The following is a 21746-nucleotide window of genomic DNA, read 5'->3' as shown; positions in this document are numbered from 1 at the left end:
CCCTGGTTAGAGTCTAGTGTTCTGGAGGTGACCCAGAAGGGTGTGGTGGTGTAGCACTGCAAAAAGTATGGTGGTGTGGCATCCTAAATAGGTAAAGAACACACTTTATATCTCAACAACCACTAGTAACTGCTTGTCTTCAGATTCTTATCTAGAGCCTAATACTTAAGGATCATTACCATCTTGACTAGGGAGGGAAGATGGACAGTTGGCCATGCAGTGAAGTGTGTAACATCCATGACATCATACTCCAAAAACACACTTAATTTCCATTCAAAGTAATGGAGGATTGCCTCAGACTGAGAGATGACGGAGAAAGACCACTTAGTCAAGACCACAGATGGTTAACGCAAGACAAAGAATTGAGTGATGGGGATATGGGTCAAGATTTGAATGTACAGTAAGTCATGCTGAGCACTGAATTATACAATAATCAACCAAGACACTAAGACAGTCCTGGTCATTGCCACGTCTATTTAATTATTATTATTTTATATGTAACCTTTATTTAACAAGGCAAGTCAGTTAAAAACAATTTCTTATTTACAATGACGGCCTACCCCGGCCAAACCCGGACGACGCTGGGCCAATTGTGCACCGCCCTATGGGACTCCCAATCACGGCCGGATGTGATACAGCCTGGATTCAAACCAGGGACTGTAGTGACGCCTCTTGTACTGAGATCCAGTGCCTTAGACCGCTGCGCCACTCTAGCTTGGCAAGGACAGCACAGTCAAGAAAGTAATTTAGGTCAATATTTATCCTTCCAAACATTGTAAAAGTTTGGATGTTTTTTTGAATAGGATGACTATTCCTATGGGCAGACCATAATTAAGGAGCATAACATACAGCTCGATCTCCTGTGGGACACATCATATACTGTACTGTACTTCAGGGGAAGCCTTAAAACCCAAAGGTGAGTTTGCGTTTATGCGTTTGACTGACCGCAACATTTAACCCGCAGCTCTAAAGGAGTAAATTCAGTGGAAACAGCTGGAACTTCTTCGGAGAGGTAGAGGTAGTTTCATAGCTAAACACGTGCACACACACGGGAAAAAAACACACAGACACACACACCAGTGGAGGTGTGTTTATAATAGGCTGAAGAACTCGCTGTGGGTCCTCCAGAATAGGTCCCTACTGAGCCGTATTCTGATATCATGTCTATGGATGGTGATTTTCTGTGCCGTGCTGCTACTGGATGGATGAGGAAGACTAATAATGAGTCTATAGGGCTCTTAGTCTCTCTTGAGACCATATTATTATGCCTTTGTAGAGGTGGGCTTACATACAACACAATCGTAATCACTGTTTAAGGAGGGGCACTGTTTTGGATGGGCAGCAGCCATGCTACATTAGCGAGTGTTAAAGGCCTCGTCGCCACAAACCGAGGAGAGAAACTGATTTGCTGGTTTGTAATTAGATCCCAATCAAGAGAAGGGCACTGTTGAGCTTTTTTTTTTTTAAGTTACTGTAGGTTCTTCTTACTGTTTAATCAAGAAGCCGGAAAACAAGGCGGTTTAGTCACACTTTAACTGCTTAAGTAATCTCTGTGAGAGGGTGGAGAGGAATCAAATAAACAGGCCAAATGAATGAAGACAACGGGGGTTGGAGAGAGACAGTGACGACTTCATACACACTCGTAGGGGGGTATTAAGGTTGGCAGGAAGAGGTAAGGTTTATTAGTGGGAGGCTGCTGATTACATTTGCGGTGGGGTTTGGGGAAGTGTGTTGACGGTACTATGTCACATATCAAAAACAAAACAGCTGCAGTCCAGCTGTTGAGAGTAGAGACCCCCCCTGAGAAAGCCCCAGGATCTCGTCCGCCTGGAAATTCATCAAGATAGATTCAGAGAAAGAAAAAGAGAGAGACAATCTCTTCCTCTAACCCCCGCTCTCTCTCAATCTTCCATTAAACAAGTTAGGCTGACAGCATCCTGGCAGAAGTTGCAGCCTAACCCTCTACCCATGCCTCATGAAAACAGCATTAGACCAACACATATTACATCCATGAAATGTTGAATCTCTGAGAGTGTGACGTGTTTGGATTTGCTGCTGACAAAGCAGAGGATGTTCAATAACCACACTGGAAGGCACGGATGGTCAGTGACCACACTCTTAACCACAACACAGAGACCACAGTATAAATCAAATACAATTGTATTTGTCACATGCGCCGAATACAACAGGTGTAGACCTTAATGTGAAGTGCTCACTTACAGGCTCTTAACCAACAATGCAGTTCAAGAAATTGAGTTAAGAAAAGATTTACTAAATAAACTAAAGTAAAACATTTGAATCAAAAAGGAACACAAGAAAAGAACATAACAATAACGAGGCTATATACAGGGGGTACCGGTACCGAGTCAATGTGCGGGGGTAAAGTGACTATGCATAGATAATAAACAGCGAGTAGAAGCAGTGTTCAATGAAAATGTAAATAGTCCGGGTGACCATTTGATTAAATGTTCAGCAGTCTTATGGCTTGGGGATAGAAGTTGTTAAGCAGCCTCTTGGACCTATACTTGGCTCTCCGGTACCGCTTGCCATGCGATAGCAGAGAGAACAGTCTATGACTTGGGTGACTCGAGTCTTTGACAATTTTTTGGGCCTTCCTCTGACACCGCCTAGTATATAGGTCCTGGATGGCAGGAGGCTTGGCATACGCACTACCCTCTGTAGCACCTTACGGTCAGATGCAGAGCAGTTGCCATACCAAGCGATGATGCAACCGGTCAGGATGCTCTCGATGGTGCAGCTGTGGAACCTTTTGAGGATCTGGGGACCCATGCCAAATCTTTTCAGTCTCCTGAGGGGGAAAAGGTGTTGTCGTGCCCTCTTCACAACTGTCTTGGTGTGTTTGGACCATGACATTTTTGTTGGTAATGTGGACACCAAGGAACTTGAAAATCTCAACCCACTCCACTACAGCCCTGTCGATGTTAATGGGGGCCTGTTCAGCCCTCCTTTTCCTATAGTCCACGATCAGCTCCTTTGTCTTGCTCACATTGAGGGAGAGGTTGTTGTCTCTGACCTCCTCCCTATAGGCTGTCTCATCGTTGTCAGTGATCAGGCCTACCACTGTTGGGTTGTCAGCAAACTTAATGATAGTGTTGGAGTCGTGCTTGGCCACGCAGTTGTTGGTGAACAGGGAGTACAGGAAGGACTAAGAATGCACCCCTGAGAGCCCCAGTGTTGAGGATCAGCGTGGCAGATGTGTTGTTACCTACCCTTACCACCTGGGGGTGACCCGTCAGGAAGTCCAGGATCCAGTTGCAGAGGGAGGTGTTTAGTCCCAGGGTCCTTAGCTTAGTGATGTGCTTTGTGGGCACTATGGTGTTGAACACTGAGCTGTAGTCAATGAACAGCATTCTCACAAAGGTGTTCTCACAAAGGTTGTCCAGATGGGAAGGGGCAATGTGGAGTGCGATTGAGATTGTGTCATCTGTGTATCTGTTGGGGCGGTATGCAAATTGGAGTGGGTCTAGGGTTTCCGGCATGATGGTGTTGATGTGAGCCATGACCAGCCTTTCAAAGCACTTCATGGCTACCATCGTCATTTAGCACTCACATCATTTAGTTACCTTCGCTTTATTGGGCACAGGGACTATGGTGGTCTGTTTGAAACATATTACAGACTCGGTCAGGGAGAGGTTGAAAATGTCAATGAAGACACTTGCCAGTTTGTCCACCCATGCTTTAAGTACACGTCCTGGTAATATGTCTAGCCCTGAATGTTTACCTGTTTAAAGGTCTTGCTCACAACGGCTACAGAGAGCATGATCACACAGTCATCTGGAACAGCTGGTGCTCTCATGCATGCTTCAGTGTTGCTTGTCTCGAAGTGTGCATAAAAGGCATTTAGCTCGTCTGGTAGTCTTGCATCACTGTAGTCTGTAATAGTAGTCTGTAATAGTTTGCGGATGTTGCCTGTAACCCATGGTTTCTGTGGGGACGACGTCGTCGATGCACTTATTAATGAAGCAGGTGACTGAGGTGGTATACTCCTCAACGTCATCGTATGAATCCCAGAACATATTTCAGTCTGTGCAAGCAAAACAGTCCTGTAGCGTAGCATCTGACCACTTCCGTATTGAGCGAGTCACTGGTACTTCCTGCTTTAGATTTTTAGCAGGAATCAGGAGGATAGAATTATGGTCAGATTTGCCAAATGGAGGGCGAGGGAAAGCTTTGTATGTGTCTCTGTGTGTGGAGTAAAGGTGGTTGCGTTTTTTTTTCTCTGGTTGCACATGTAACATGCTGGTAGAAATGAGGTAAAACGGATATAAATTTGCCTGCATTAAAGTCGCCGGCCACTAGGAGCGCCGCTTCTGGATGAGCATTTTCTTGTTTGCTTATGGCCTTATACAGCTCGTTGAGTGCGGTCTTAGTGCCAGCATCATGTTTTTGGTGGTAAATTGACAGCTACGAATAATATAGATGAGAAAACTCTTGGTTTATAGTGTGGTCTTCAGCTTATCATGAGGTATTCTATCTCAGACGAGCATCACCTCGAAACTTTAGACATCACGCAGTAGCAGTTATTGACAAATAGACACACACCCTGCTCCTCATCTTACCAGACGTATTTGCTCTGTCCTGCCAATGCACGGAAAACCCAGCCAATTCTATATTATCCATGTCGCGGTTCAGCCACGTCTCGGTGAAACATAAGATACTACAGTTTTTAATGTCTCGGGATAGTCTTAATTGTAGATTGTCCAGTTTATTTTCCAATGATTGCACGTTGACTAATAATACTGAGGGTAGTGGTGGTTTATCTACTTGCCTGCGAATTCTCACAAAATTAATTTAAAGTTGATGACGAAAGATTCTAAACAGCAACAGCCGAGGCTGAGTCGCTAATCAGACAAGCAGCATTCAAAGGGTGAAGGATGCACCACCCCCGCTTCAAAAGACAGGATGACACTTTTCCAGACAGAAGAGAAAACACTCGAGCACCAAAGCAACTTCATAAATCTGTTGGCTGCAGATGGCTGCTCTGTCATTAGCGGGCCCCCTCTCTAGTCTCATCACCTTCAGTGAGAGAGAGAACAAACACAGCAACACACAGCAGTACTCAACTGACTTCAATCAACAGGATGCCTGCTGCCTGTACTTCTAAAGGCTTCTCGGGGCTCAGAACCGTCACTGTGGGATGAGAAGAAAGCCACTCTCTCCCTCTGATCTCCTATAAACAGATACCTGCTTGTTTTTCGCTATATCTTTCCACTCTGACAGTGACTTTCCAGGACAGGATAAAAATCCCATAAGGCCGCTTTGTTTGTCGCATAGCGTGTGGACATTGCATGGGCACTCCCAGTAAAACACTAATATTTCATACAGGTTTCATGTTCTATTAACTTATAGATTTGATGCATTTCTAACCCCTGTAGAAGGTGACCTAATGTAGGAACATTTCCTTTCCTAGTTTCAGGCAGCATTCAGGTCTCTTTTTGGAAAACAGGCTCAAACCCAAAGGGGATTTCCTGGGGGAAACAAAGGTTACATAAATAAATACTGGCTTGAGAAAGGAAGAGGGAGAGAGGGAGAGAGAAAGAAGGGAGCGAGAGAGAAAGGGAGAGAGGGAGAGTGGGAGATGGCAATGGCCAGATGCATTTTACTCAAGACCTCAAAATTAAAGAGAGAAAAAACTATCTTTCGGCACATCAAAGTGTTTGAAAATGGGCCAGCCAAGCACTAGTCTCTTTGATGAACAAAGCTTTGATTTCAACAGGCTGATTAATGCAACGATAGGAGAATTAATGAGAGATTAATGAAAAGTTAAGGGAAATGGGGAAAGGAGTTTAATATCAACACCAGTCACCACAGTAAATTGGACCCATTCTTTATGGCTGTCAACAATGTGCACTTAGTGGCTACCCTGGTGTGCTGTCTGTCCCTGCTCTTATGGTCATTGCCACGCGATATTTGACCATAAGAATTGGCAAGACAAGGGTCGTTCCACAAAAAGAGTCCCTTTTATGTTTTTGGTAGAAATTTGGTACCAATATGGAATTTTAAAAGCCTGTTATATTAAATGAAGTGCCCCTTAAAATAGACCACATAAATAATTCAATAAATCAGATATTTTATATTAATAAAGAAGTGCCAAAATTCTGCATTTTGTCATTTTCCTCCATGCACCCTCAGTGACATCAAGGAAGTTATTACCAACTTAACCCCCAAATTTCTCCAAGTTTTCACCATCATTGTAAAGCCCTAGTTATTTTGTTGCTTTTACAAAATTATTTCTCAAGATTATTATTTATTTCATGTGATTAGTGATTATTTATGTCTGGCCCTCATTTTAAGGTCAACACTGTTACGTGAACTGAATTCTCATTTTAATATGGTGAAACTATTCCTTTTTAAATATATTTTTCTAAGAAATATTGAACATCTAAAAGTCAAATCATAGTGTAAATGCAGGTGAGCTGGTTGTACTCTTTTTTACAATTTTCTTGTGTTTTGTGATGGAAAACTGAGCGGGTCAAGCATAACACGTCAACCCTGTTACCTATAGATAGACAGGCTAGAAATGTTTTAACAATTATTTTGGGGGGTTGAAGCTTGCATTCAATTGTCATTCCCTGTTGCACACAACAGGCTTCCATTCCCCCTGTCGCATGGGGATTTATGGCTGATTTAAGATGAAGTCGTCAACCCTGTTACTTTACTTGGCATTTAATAGGCACTTACCGTAAATTCCGGACTATAAGCCGCAACTTTTTTCCCAGGCTTTGAACCTCGCCGCTTAAACAATGACGTTGCTAATATATGGATTTTTCCCGCTTTCAAATTTTTTTTCTCCAAAAAAACATTCTGTGACGTGCTCACTTTTTTGCCGTTAAGGTCAAACAACTTTTTTGTTTACTGTTTAGATTAAATCGAGCGCTCTCAAACTTCCCATCATTCTGATTACGGTAGTCATTTTGTCACCCTCATCATGGCAAAGACACGGAGGAATGCATATGATGCAGCTTTCAAGTTGAAGGCGATTGATCTGGCTGTTGGAAAAGGAAATAGAGCTGCTGCACGGGAGCTTGGTCTTAATGAGTCGATGATAAGACGTTGGAAACAGCAGCGTGAGGAATTGACTCAAAAAAAGACAACTAAAGCTTACTGCTAATTTTTTATTTTTTGTTACAAGCCGTGTTTCGTTAAAGCTTATTTATTTTTGTTACAAGCCGTGTTTCGTTAAAGCCTATTTATTTTTGTTACAAGCCGTGTTTCGTTAAAGCCCATTTATTTTTGTTACAAGCCGTGTTTCGTTAAAGCCTGTGTAAAGTTCATTTGTTTCAATGTACCGGTAGGCACCTGCGGCTTATAGACATGTGCGGCTTATTTATGTTCAAAATATATATATATTTTTTTCAGTGGGTGCGGCTTATATTCAGGTGCGCTTAATAGTCCGGAAATTACGGTACTATAGTACGTTTTTTATTTAACCTCTTGAGATGGGAAAACATGTTTTTTATTTATGACAGAATGTTTTTGACCAAATTATACTTTCTCAAAAGGCAATGAATTGGTGGAACAACCCACAAAACAAACAGAGCTGGGACCGGCTACTTAGTTGCTACATTAATGGAACAAAAAACATACGAGGTGAGTGGATAGTGTGTTTGTTGATCTAACAGCTGGATCACGTAATGATGAGGGCAATGCATGGATGGAACTATTGCTGGACCCAATCCCTTTCCTGTTTTTCCTCACTTCCTGGTTTCATTGTGTCGAAGGGGTCATCACTTCATCCAACACATGCTAATATTTCTAATTGTAATCATGGTGGGGGGTTGTTACTCATTTCCACTCAAGTCCATGTTTATGATATTCACATTGAGAACAGTAGGAACATGTTCGGCCATGTGGAACACACACTTCTCTGAGTATCTGACAACTGCATGTATAAGGGGTCTTGGTTAGTCAAATCAAATCAAAGGAAGTTCAGGTAGCAGTAGGGGGACAGGGTGAGCAGGTAGTTAGCTGCCTAGTGGTGGGTATTCAGCAGCCTGCTGGTCTGGGGCTAGAAGCTATTGGCCAGTCTGTCAGTTTTTGGCATGATGCTCCTATACTGCCCATGTCTGAGTGATGGAAGTGGTGAGAACAGACTGTGGCTCGGGTTGCTGAGGTCCTTGATGATCTGATGTTGTAGGTGTCCTGGAGGGCAGGCAGTGTGAACCCAATGGTGCGTTCGGCTGAGAGTACCACGCTCTGTAGACCCTTGCGGTCAGCGGCGGTAGAGTTGCCGTACCAGGCTGTGATGCAGCCTGACAGGATGCTCTCGATGGTAATCCTGTAGAACACTGTGAGGGCCCTCGGGGACAGGCTGCATTTCTTCAGCCTCCTGAGGTTGAAGAGTCGCTGTCGTGCCTTCTTCACCACATTGTCCGTGTGCTTTAACCATTTCAGCTCCTCTGAGTTATGTACGCCGAGGAACTTGACGTTTTTTACCCTCTCCACAGCATCCCCATTGATGAGGGTGGGTGCGTGCCCAGCCTGGTTACTCCTGAAGTCCACAATCAGCTCCCTTGTTTTGTTGACGTTGAGGTTGTTTAACTGGCACCACACCGTCATCGTGCCTACGTCCTCTCTGTAGGCCGTCTTGTCATTGTTGGTAGTCAGGCCTACTACTGTCACCAGCGAGCTTGATGATGGAGATGGAACTGTGTGAGGTCACGCAGTCGTGTGTATACAGGGAGTACAGGAGGGGACTGAGGACGCACCCTTGTGGGGCCCCCGTGTTGAGGATCAGTGAATAGGAGGTAATGTTGCCTACCTTCACCACCTGGGGGATGGCCCATCTGGAAGTCCAGGACCCAGTAGCATAGGAAAGAGTTCAGTCCCAGGGCCGTGAGCTTTGTGGTATTGAAGGCCGAGCTGTAGTCGATGAACGGCATCCTCCCATATGCATTCCTTTTGTCCTGGTGGGTAAGGGCAGTGTGAGATGTAATAATGATTGCGTCGTCCATGGATCTGTCAGGGCGGTAGGCGAATTGGAGAAGGTTGAGTGTTTCAGGGAGGGAAGAGGTGATGTGGTCTTCGACTAGCCTCTCGAAGCACTTCATGATGACGGAAGTATAAGTGCTACTGGTCAATAATCATTCAGTTCACTTTCTTTCCCTTTCTTGGCCACGGGGATGATAGTGGACATCTTGAAGCAGGTGGGGCCTGAGCTAGAGAGAGATTGAGGCAACGCAAACTAGTGACATCGGCTGACAACTAGAAAAAACTATGTCTCAACAACATGTTCATCTATTTGCCCTTTGAACCCTTCCAAGGACACCAGGTCATGGGGTTTTAGGTTGGCTTTGAGGGAATTGCAAGACCAGGGGGCTGAGTAATGCTCGGTTATAATTTTCAGAACTGTAAGCATAAAACAAGATTAAGATCTGAGCTTGTATGCTTTTTCATTTTGAGCTAAAATGGCCTTAAAAATAAGAATGTACCAGCGTTTGAGCTTGACCGGCTGCTATTGATGTACATCCGACAGCACGTCTCTAATTAGTGATAAAACAAAGGGCTGCATGATACACAGAGTCAAGAGCCTTCAGTGTAGAGCTTGAGGCTTGCACATAGTCACCATAGTCACACAGATAGAAAAGTACTACCATTTTCTGGCGGCAAAGAAAAAACACATTTGGTGCCAGTAATAAAACCCAATACGCAGCTTGAGTTTCCAGACAAGGTTCTCAACATGGGTGATGAAGCTCAACTTCTTTTCCAGCCTTAATCCCAGATATTTGTACGTTTTGACTTGCTCTATAGAATGTGCTTCCGAGGTAGTCATTACATGGTTTTCAGAGTGTTTAGTATTGGAAAATAACATGCATTTTGATTGAGAGGAATTCAGAACAAGCTTCAAGTCGGACTGATTCTGTTGAATGATGTTAATATCTATTTGAGATTTTTCAAAAGTCCAACTGCTTCTACTTGAATAGAGAACAGTGTCATCTGCATAAAAATGTTCTGGATTTAGTAGTGGATGCTGACTTATGATATAATAGGATGGACTTCTTAGGGTCACTTCTAAGGGGAAATGTAAACTCGAATATATGCTATTCTTACATCAAGAAGTAAGCAACTGGTGAAATAGAATGTGCTTGAACCTCTCCGGTATAAACACATCTATAAGGGGGTCGTGGTTTGAGTATGCTGTCTCATGACACACCCACTGGACACAAACCGGTTGAATCAATGTTGTGTCAATGCAATTTGTCAACGCATTGTGACATGGAATCTACATAGAAAATACATTTCATTGGATCGTCAACGTAAACTGTTGTTTTGAGGGTGAAATTTCAACCACAAGATTATATCATTTTGGTAACCAAATGTCAACATAGACACACACCTTGTATAAAATATGTTGAATTTGTACCTTTAAAACAACGTCAGATATTCAACGTAATATCCACTGTCAGAAAAAAAACAATAGGCTGGGCAGCACCTCCTACTGGAGAGTTGATCTATCGACAGCTACCCATTGCTCTCCCATCCAGGGTTTTAATCAAGCCCAGCCCTGCTTATCTAAGCTTTTTTTCAGTGACTATTACCAATGTGCTATTGTGAGAATAATTGTTGAGAGATCTCCACTTAGATCTCCAAACTAAATAGATTCACTGTTGCTATCGAAGTCATTCCAAGGGTAGGTTAAACAGAGCAAATGAAACGTGACCATGCTTTACCTCTCATACATCATCAATGATGCTATTTAGGCCTATATAGCATTTGTGAGGTCATCAACAGATATTGTTTCAATTCAACACAGAATTCAACTGAAAATAGAAAAATAGAAAATACAGTAGGCCTAGGGTTTCAAACTCTGGTTGATGGAAAATGTAATGATATTTAGTGATATTGAATTGTGTTTGGTTGTCAACGCAACCAAATATCAACATTTGAAGGAGATGTATCTTCTGCTTGGATAGTTTCATGTGCCACCGACTTAGTCTGGTTTAAATTCCAGTATGTCTACAAATGAATAATTGATATGTTGGATTCACATCTCCATCTCAACCAAAAAGTTAAATTAAAGAATAGGACTAAATCAAATCAAACGAAACATTTTAAGTGTTTTTTGTTTAAAACAATTTATCACAGAAATATCGTGGTCTTCGATGTCAAAGTTACAGGACTTTGATGTTAAATCTGTTTGTTTGCCATGGCTAGCTAGCTGGATGGCTAATGTTTGCGTTTAAATAATGCAGCGGGCATCTCCGGCTTTTTTGTTTCCCCTCCCGGTTGGAAGGTGTAGACTGCGGTGTCTGAGATGTCAGAGAGGCAGAGGGACTGTTCCTGACCTCTGCTGATGTGTGGTTGAATTTCTGGCGCTTTACTGCAGCCGATGCATCTGACCATCAATGGAGGATCAGCTACCTACGGAGGAGGGACTACTATGGAGGAACTGGGAACGTCGGACAAAGCGACGGTCCCTTGTCTGACAGACTCAATTTCTCCATGGCTGTACTGTACCATTGATGCGCCATCTGCTCAAGCCATACTGACTTCTCCAAACAGCCTCAACTCCATTCGTATTTCATCTTCAATTTCTTGTTCATTGATGAATAATGTAAAGTATTTTATTAACAAGAGGACCACCATGGAAATAGGTTTCTAAACTTTTGTATGTTATCCGCTGTGATTTTTAAATGTATTGTATCCACATGTGTGGTTGTATTGTGTTATTTACAATTATCATAAACTTTATTTAAAGTGCATTAACGTTTGATTGGAACTATCCAAGCAGAAGATGAATCTTCTCCAAATGTTGATATTCGGTTGCGTTGACAACCAAACAAAATTAAATATCACTTTTGAAATACAATATAGCCTATTAACTTGTCGACAAGTTAACAAATGATATGTTGGACTCACGTCTCCAACTCAACCAAAAATAAAGGTTAAAGAATGGGATTAAGCCAGTGGCTTAGATGGAACTATCCAATCAGTAGCTATATCTCCTTTGAATGTTGATATTTGGTTGCGTTGTCAACCAAACACAATTAAATATTACTTTTGTAATACAGTAAATAGCCTAAAGTTATCTTACAAACTAATGTAACATGGCCACATTTTAAGGTTACTGTAACTAACTACCGTAATTTCCGGACTATAAGCCACAACTTTTTTCCCACGCTTTGAACCTCGCGGCTTAAACAATGACGCGGCTAATATTTGGATTTTTCCCGCTTTCAAAATTTTTCTCTCCAAAAAAACACATTCTGTGACGTGCTCAGTTTTTTGGCGGCATGAAGCTTTCATTAGACCAATGAAATTGCCAAACGGGTTAAGGTCAAACAACTTTTTTGTTTACTGTTTTGATTAAATCGAGCGCTCTCAAACTTCCCATCATTTTGATTACGGTAGTCATTTTATCACCCTCATCATGGCAAAGACACGGAGAAATGCATATGATGCAGCTTTCAAGTTGAAGGCGATTGATCTGGCTGTTGGAAAAGGAAATGGAGCTGCTGCACGGGAGCTTGGTCTTAATGAGTCGATGATAAGACGTTGGAAACAGCAGCGTGAGGAATTGACAGTGCAAAAAGACAACTAAAGCTTTCAGAGGGAAGAAAAGCAGATGGTCCGAACTAGAAAATGAGCTCGAAGACTGGGTCAACACAGAGAGCAGACGGCCGAGGTGTTGCGGCTTATAGACATGTGCGGCTTATTTATGTTCAAAATAATATTTTTTTTTAAATTCAATGGGTGCGGCTTATATTCAGGTGCGCTCAATAGTCCGGAAATTACGGTATACATTTCTTCTCATGTGATCATATAAAGCGTGCATGTTCAAGATAGCATGCATGCAGTAGGTCGTTGTAGGTCTGTAGAGATCTTCACAATTGCTGTAATAATCATTGCAGAATATCGTATGGCATTGATCACTTGCACCATGTACTTTTAATATAATCTCATCTGCAATCCAGGTTAATTGATTCTGCTATTAGATAAAGCACAGTGATAAAGCATTAACCTGTTGTATAAATAAATAAAATATTGTATTCCCATTTGAACTTTGCTGTGCTTTTAATTGTTTGAAAGCACAGTGATATACATTTGGGTGACAACTAAACCAAAAGTCAGACATTGTTTTTTCCATTGGAATTTGGTTGTGCTTTTAGATGGTTGAAAGCATAGTGATAACATATTGGAAATTGAACTAACTTTTGGCTGTCTTGTTGAGTGGATGAATATAGGTTGTAATCTGATTGATCAACATCTCAACCAAATATTACCCAACTATCCATGTTGAAATGACATGGTGTGCCCAGTGGGTATGGACTTCTAAGGGGGTAAGTAAGAACAAGTATTACCTCATCAAGTAAGGAACTAGAGAAATAGAATGTGCTTGAACCTCTCCTATATAAACAGATCCATACACATCTAACAATTCTATAAACATACATAGGCACGCTGGCTCAAAACTAAAGCTGGGGCGCTTTTAACTTGATGAATACTGGTGACTGTTTACCCTTACGGTGTGACAAGTATTTTTTCCTTTGTAATGGCGGCCGAGTTTAGAATGGGTCTGGTCAGCGTTACAGTACATGGTGCAGCAGACATTGACCAGACCCAGCGGGCACTCGCCCTTTCCCGACACCCATGGGAAGCCTAGTGTTTTGCTAACAGTCTGCCTGGAAGACACTGGACTGGAGAGCCTCTCCGGCAAGTGCAAGGGACAGGCTCGTATTAGCAACATTACTCGAGTTAGCTTACATTAGCTTACATAAGGTCCCACCTTCTCCTCTCCTTCCCCTGCATGTCTGTTCATTTCTCCCACACACGTGTTCACACGCACACTGTCCGTTTGGGGAGAGGAGAGAGGACTAAACTGAACCACCCAGTTTTTTGTCTCCATGGTTCATGTTTGGACAGGAGAGCAACACACTTCCTTGATGAATATCCATCTCCATCCTCCTCTGCTTCATATTTTCCAGAGTTTAGGAGAGTTTGGAAGAAGAAACAGTTTGGCATGTCAAGTCAAATACAGCCACGGCGGCCAACGTCTGTTATTCAATCAGGGAGGGACAGAGGGAGCAGAGTTTTACATATAACATAAATAAATACTTTCCATGTGGGGCCTGGGCCCCATTTGTATGTCTCTTTTACTGAAACAAGGCCCTAAACCATTTGTATTACATATCTGTGGAAGGACATCAAACCATCACCTCTCTCCTTTTTCTAGACAGGAACGTGGGCGTGAGTGTCACTAATACAAATCATGGGTTTATGGTGAGCTAGCCGAGCAACATCTCCACGTCTCATCAGCAATGGACGATGGCTTGCTTTACTTAAAGGACTAGTGCATCTCAAATAAGAAAGCAAATTTTCTTTATTTTGATGAAACCGATACCCGTGTCGGATTAATTATGTACCGGAGTTTACATTTGTACCCATGTGTGTAGAGATATATGTGTAGAGACATATAAACTCAGCAAAAAAAAGAAACGTCCCTTTTTCAGGACCCTGTCTTTCAAAGATAATTCGTAAAAATCCAAATAATTTCACAGATCTTCATTGTAAAGGGTTTAAACACTGTCTCCCATGCTTGTTCAATGAACCATAAACAATTAATGAACATGCACCTGTGGAACGGTCGTTAAGACACTAACAGCTTACAGACGGTAGGCAATTAAGGTCACAGTTATGAACACTTAGGACACTAAAGAGGCCTTTCTACTGACTCTGAAAAACACCAAAAGAAAGATGCTCATCTGCTTGAACGTGCCTTAGGCATGCTGCAAGGAGGCATGAGGACTGCAGATGTGGCCAGGGCAATAAATTGCAATGTCCGTACTGTGAGACACCTAAGACAAGCCTACAGGGAGACAGGACAGACAGCTGATCGTCCTCAGAGTGGCAGACCACGTGTAACAACACCTGCACAGGTTCGGTACATCCAAACATCACACCTGCGGGACAGGTACAGGATGGCAACAACAACTGCCCGAGTTACACCAGGAATGCACAATCCCTCCTTCAGTGCTCAGACTGTCCGCAATAGGCTGAGAGAGGCTGGACTGAGGGCTTGTAGGCCTGTTGTAAGGCAGGTCCTCACCAGACATCACCGGCAACAACGTCGCCTATGGGCACAAACCCACCGTCGCTGGAACAGACAGGACTGGCAAAAAGTGCTCTTCACTGACGAGTCACGATTTTGTCTCACCAGGGGTGATGGTCGGAATCGTGTTTATCGTCAAAGGAATGAGCGTTTCACCGAGTCCTGTCCTCTGGAGCGGGATCTATTTGGTGTTGGGTCCGTCATGTCTCGGGCGGTGTGTCACAGCATCATTGGACTAAGCTTGTTGTCATTGCAGGCAATCTCAACGTTGTGCGTTACAGGGAAGACATCCTCCTCCCTCATGTAGTACCCTTCCTGCAGGCTCATCCTGACATGACCCTCCAGCATGACACTGCCACCAGCCACCAGGGTAACATCTCACAGCAAGAACTGGCAAATCTGGTGCAGTCCATGAGGAGGAGATGCACTGCAGTACTTAATGCACCTGGTGGCCACACCAGATACTGACTGTTACTTTTGATTTTGACCCCCCCCTTTGATCAGGGACATATTCCATTTCTGTTAGTCACATGTCTGTGGAACTTGTTCAGTTTATGCCTCAGTTGCTGCATCTTGTTATGTTCATACAAATATTTACACTTTGCTGAAAACAAACGCAGTTGACAGTGAGAGGATGTTTATTTTTTGACTGAGTTTATATATATATGACATGAACCACAATATCATTGAGGAACATCGGGGTGGATGGAGAGGGAGGGTGGGTGGAAGGGATTTGGACACATGGTGTAAAAAATAACAATATCACAATCTATTCGTGGTATTTTAGATACTAATGCTCTGCCACAAGTAACTATCCTGTTTTTGTATTTTCCCTTTCTTGTATGCTAAGCCATTTTGGAACACAAATCCGTTAGCATCTAACTACTGTATTTCTGTTAATATTGTACATTGTTTATATATATTTGCGTTTGTTGTTGAAGCTGTTCTTATGCATAAATATAAATGATTGTACCTTTGCATGACCTTGGGATCAAATAAAATATATTATCCCCCCCAGAAAATGTAAAGCTCTCCAGTAGGAACTCAGCTCCACTTTGGACCACGTTTCAGGTATGAAACTCTGATTTTGGGGTGAACAACTATCCCTTTAGTTCAACACATGTCATGTCAGTGCAGTTCTCTCCACTGAGGTGTTGAGTCTGTTGACATTCATTATTGGTCATGCCACTGTGAGGGGTGATGCAGTCTGCCATGCTACTGTACGTCTGAGCCTAGTGTTCCCACAACCAAGACAGAGCTGCCACTCAGTCATCCTTCATTACAGCTAAACTCAGCAGCCTGGCAGGAGGCCACCCTCTCTCTCTGTTAGCCCGACATGGGAGCAGCCCAGGGGGGGAGAAACTCAAACTATGCAAGCCCCTCTCTGGCTCAAAGCTCCATGGGACTGGTCCAGAATTAAGAGCATTCAGACAGACACACAACCACACACACACACACACACACACAAGCACACACACACACACACAGCCATGCTTCAGAGTGATATATAGTATCCTCTTATCTGTGTAGTAGATCTGTGTAGTGTAGTATCCTGAGACACAGTACAGACGTTGACATTTCTTTAGGAAGCACGCTGTGCTGTTCCCATAAATAGACCCTCAGTTGGTGGTCCCCACATGGCATACGCATGTCAGTATTGAATCATTCCCAGCTCTCGCCTATACAGTACGTTACTGCCAGGCCCGGGTCAACTGAGGGCAGGAGCCGCGACTGAAAACCATAACAAGTGTAATTATGCCACCGCATCGTCATCATCATCATTAGGGGCATTAGTGAAACACATGGGATTACTTCTTTCCTCCAATGACTGCTCCAACGGTTATCTACCCCAATGGTTATCTCTTAGACAAAGTATGTAAGCTACATTACAGACTAGGTCACAGGAAAATAGTTACGTCAGCACTGTAGTCCTCTGTAGCACAGTTCGTAGACATGGCGCTTGCAATGCCTGGATAGTGGGTTGGATTCCCAGGACAACCCATATTTAAAACGTATACAAGCTTTGGATAAAGGCCTCCGCTAAACTCCATTATTATATTACTGTTTGGAGGTGCATCACTGTGCTCCTCTTTTGAACAGCTGAAGGCCTTTTGCCTGTCTCTGTGTCTCAGATATTCATTACAATAGTCCCATGAACATCATTAAGGGAATATTCTGCATGTGTGGAAGGTGCCAACACTGATCAGGCTGCCAAATTCCACCCCCCTTCCCTAACTAATAAACCATTAACATGAGTAGACTGTCTCCACATGTGCTGTAGGCCTAAGCATCTAACATTTTATGGTCCTTGCCCCAATGTTGAAGAAATTCCACACAATACCTTCAAGTGGTGAATGTTGTTGCTCTAGTTAGTCTATTGCAGAATTGATCAGTAGGAAATTATTAACACATTAACGTTTAAGAGGCAGCAGTCTTCAACCTTTATCTGAATTGGAAACGCTTGAACATGCATTTAGACTGGGGGTAGCACACAAAGGGTGGAATGGTGCATTGTGTCTGCTGGCGCCGGCAGATAAATTCCACATTACCAGGCATTAAAAGCAACAAATCACCATGAGTGAATTCCCACAAACTAATTTTATGATGTTTCCAAAAGAAAAACAACGTAATTATCTATGACAATACCTCGTAAAGTAAACTCTCCTGGTATGTGTAAGGGCTCATTACATGGACACACACTTAAACCAGGTATTTGTCCAGGACTAGGCTGATAAGAAAACCATTAGGGCTAGTCCCTGTCACTGATATAAAGCATACAAGGACACATAGTTTCATTCTTGTGTATTTTATTCCTCTCGTGTTACAATATATATATATATTTTTCTTCATGCAAGCATTTCATGGTAAAGTCTACACCCGTTGCATTTGGTGCATGTGACGAATTCATTTTGACTTGATTCGACTTTGACTTTAAGGAACAAGAAAGGGTAAAAAGTATCTAAGGCACATGTGTCAAACTCATTCCACCGAGGGCCGAGTGTGTGTCTGGGTTTTCGCTCCTCCCTTGTACTTAATTGATAAATTTAGGTCACTAATTAGTAAAATAAATATGTATATATTAAATACAGACACTAGGCCCTCCATGGAATGATTATGGCACCCCTGATCTCAGCGGTAGGATACAGCACAAAACCCCAAAATGGATAATATCAGCTCGATTTCAACAAATACATGAGATGAGACGTTACTAGGCGACAACTTTGTTTTTTAGAGTATTTACTGCATAGCCAACATGTGCCTGGAAATATTTCTCCCCAATGGCCTCCGCTGGCAAAAGCAGCACACACTGAATTATTTTTTTCTCCAAAAAAGTGAATCATCTTCGAGCAGTTTATGAATATGGCAAATCCACAAACAGCTGACAGGAAATACAGTCGAGGAAACTGTCAAGGCTGTAGAATCACTAGTTTTCCCCCAGCTCCACATTCCCCTCAGTCACAAGTCATCATACTTCAGAGTTATTTTCCATAGAAAATTAGAGACAGCTTGCTCATATAGATTTTTGTTCTTGTAAGAGCCAAGTGACTCTAACTCAGAAGGAATGAGCTCAACAATTAAGCTCCCGGGGCCACATTACAATGACTTGGCAGCCCATAATTATTTTATGGGGCTAGCGAAAACAAAGGTGCTTTTTGTGAGGTCATCTCATGGTGGTGATTATATGATCTCCAGAGCTTGTCAAAATGGCAATCTGCGTGCCATTCTATTCACGAGGAGAGACAGTAATTATCGGTCAGTCACTACACAGGTCGTTTATCAGACGGAGCCGTACATAGGCTAACGCTAACCCCAATGAAATGAAGAAGCCTAATATTAACCCAGGCATTGACCTTGAGTTGAAGTTGAAGCCAAGTCAGGGACGTGTCATTAGAGACACGTGCACGAAATCACAAACACATACACACCTTTCCCTTGAGAAGTGTATCCTTTTTCTTTGGCCCGGGCCCATAATCAGTCCCAACTGTCCTGTAAAATGTCTGAACTATCTAGCTAACATCCGATGAGGTCTACTGGATGGTTATATGCGGGAAATGTATCCAAAGTAATACAAAACACCATCTACTGCTCCGACTCAATTACATGGTTGGCTACTGATACAGCAGGTAGCCTGTGCTCTTCATCTTCCAGACACAGGCCATCTACTGTCTGCGTCCTTGATCTGTGGCAAATCCTTTCAGTGGCCATTGCTATCACAGTCAATACCTGCTGAGTCGCGCACATCTTGCGTTACTTTTTACCATTAGTCACGGTGACAGATCATCCGTCGGTGACAGATCATTGAAACGTCTCCGCAGACACCGTAGACAGAGCGCACAGCAAGCCACACAACCAGCCAGAAGAAAATGAGCTGTGGGTACGCTGCATCATTCATATCTTCAGCTTTCCAAATTTCTGTGGACATGTTCTGATTCCACGTTAATAAAAAAAAGTGTCGCGCTGTACAGTTATGAGATAGACAGAGCGTTGCTAGAATGACACGTTACCCAAAGAATAATGACTGATCGGTATAACACTTGGTTGTCGATGCTGTCAAACACACGCGCTATGTATTTACACCCACAAGACGCAACCAACTTTACGCAAAGGCGATTGCGCCAAGGAATTTTAGAATATGATGTGCATTATCACAAAATCCTTTAGCTAAACTCGCACAGACTATGTGATATCATCTAACTATTAAGCATTGCATGCATGAATGAATGGATGCATATTTGCGATAGTTGTGCTTAATACTTTCTCACAATACTTAACCAGTTCATCCAAATGAGAGAGAACAGGGGGGGGGGGGAAATGATGAGCGTTACGTACCGTCCAGAAGCTGATATGCAGTCGACAGTTGGCAGTACCACAAGGCGAGATGTATTCCAAAGGACCACAGGGAGAGGCTGCTGATAGAGGGGAAAAAAAGTGAATAATTTAGCTGAGTTCAATTCTCGGTTTGTCAAAACACTTTCAATGCGCGTAAAATATGTGCGAATTTACCGTGAAGTCATCTTCGATCTTGTTAAGTCCACACAAAAGTCCTCTTGTTCCAATGTGATAGTTGTAAGAGTTGGAGCCCGCTCTATCCCTCACTCACTCCCTCTTAAAAAGATCTTGCTCTCCCCCTCACTTGGACTGCCCGCATTTGCAAATGAAACAAAGGCAGCTTTAGTCCTCCAAGACTGAACCGGTCCTCAAACACTGAAATCTGACTCCTCACAGTCGCTCTTCGTGGACCACTGCTTTATCCAACTCTGCCCTCATACAGTCTGGTCCAAAATGATTGACACCCTTGATAAAGATAACAAAAATGCTGTCTAAAATGAGTCATACAAATACTGACATACAGTATATTGTAATACATTTGCTCAAATTGGTTCCAATCCAAGTGCCAATGTCATTGATCAAACTCCAGGCAGTGCTATGGTCAGATGATATGAAGATAAAGCTCTTAGGCCACGCACACCAGTGGTGGGTTGGGCACCGAAAAACTGAAGACTGTGCAAAAAAGTACCTCATACCTACTGTAAAATATGGTGGTGTTATAGGATTATTTTGCTTCCACAGGTCCTGGGGCCCTTCGTTAAGGTCAACGGCATCAGGATTTTCATCAAGTACTTGGAAATTTTTGCCAAAAACCTGGTTGCCTCTGCCAGGAGGCTGACACTTGGCCGGAAGTGGATATTCCAGCAAGACAATATCCTCAAGCACACATCAAAATCCACAAAGAAATGGTTACTTGACCACAAAATCAACATTTTGCAATGGTCATCTCAGTTTCTGGACTTGAACCCCATTGAAAACCTGTGGTTTGAATTGAAGAGGGCAGTCCATAAGAGCAGACGAAGGATATCAAGGATCTGGAAAGATTCAATATGGAGGAATGGTCATAGATCCCTCCAAATGTGTTTTCCAATCTCATAAAGCATTTTAGAAAAAGTATCTGTGTCGTTATCCTGGCAAGGGGAGGGTGATGGAATTCTGAAAACAGGGGTGTCAATAATCTTGGCCCCTATTTTTTTTAGATTTTTAAAAAATGTCTTTGTTAACAAAATGCCTTTCTCTAAGCAATTGTATTAGTATAAAATACTATATTTGTCCTTTTTTCCCATGCAATATAGCTCAATTTTTGTATTATAATACAGTATTTTTTGCTCATCTTTATCAAGGGTGCCAATCATTTTGGTCCTGACTGTGTATCGCTACCTATTCCAGATTCAAATTAATGTACACACCAAGTTCCCTCTCTCTAGATTAAAGAGTGATGTCCTACCTTTTTCCTGTTTTAAATGGCTCTTGCCTGGCCTTGAAATGAGAAAATATGCATCAGGCACAGATACATTTCATACATTGTTGTATCAAATAATTGTCAGTTAATTATCACCTTTGTGCCACTTACTGTATACCCTTCTGTTTCCTATGACCAAATAAAGGATTTATAAAGGTGTCATCGACAAAGCCTTTTGCTTTTAAGAGAAAATCTCAACTGTAATAGTCTTCTTCTTCGATCATCATTATGACTGGTAACAGTTACCATAGAGATAAGGTTGAGTCTGAACCAACAGATACTGTACACCCACTCAATTCTTATGAATGTACAACATCTCTGTAGAACATCTGCACCCCGAGACCTTGACACGGTCCATGATTCACCCACCACAACGTCTGGTTG

The 21746-nt window shown here is 42.6% G+C and overlaps 1 protein-coding gene across 3 annotated transcripts in view; it reads right to left on the bottom strand.

The window, feature by feature from the left end:
• LOC115195636 (collagen alpha-1(XVIII) chain) overlaps positions 1-20494 on the bottom strand; it is an 81967-nt gene extending 61473 nt beyond the window's left edge. For 2 of the 3 annotated variants that reach the window (XM_029755710.1, XM_029755712.1), the window contains exons 1-2: positions 20075-20494; positions 19901-19980 (exon numbers count right to left, since the gene is read on the bottom strand). In XM_029755710.1, coding sequence (XP_029611570.1) covers positions 19901-19980; positions 20075-20085 — 91 coding nt within the window. In that variant the 5' untranslated portion in view covers positions 20086-20494. The remainder of the gene's footprint in view (positions 1-19900; positions 19981-20074) is intronic. The other variant, XM_029755711.1, reaches the window with a different exon arrangement.
• Positions 20495-21746: the final 1252 nt, after the last annotated feature.

Source organism: Salmo trutta, chromosome 6, assembly GCF_901001165.1.
Source record: "Salmo trutta chromosome 6, fSalTru1.1, whole genome shotgun sequence".
Taxonomy (NCBI): Eukaryota; Metazoa; Chordata; class Actinopteri; order Salmoniformes; family Salmonidae; genus Salmo; species Salmo trutta.
This window is presented reverse-complemented; position numbering and strand designations above follow the sequence as displayed.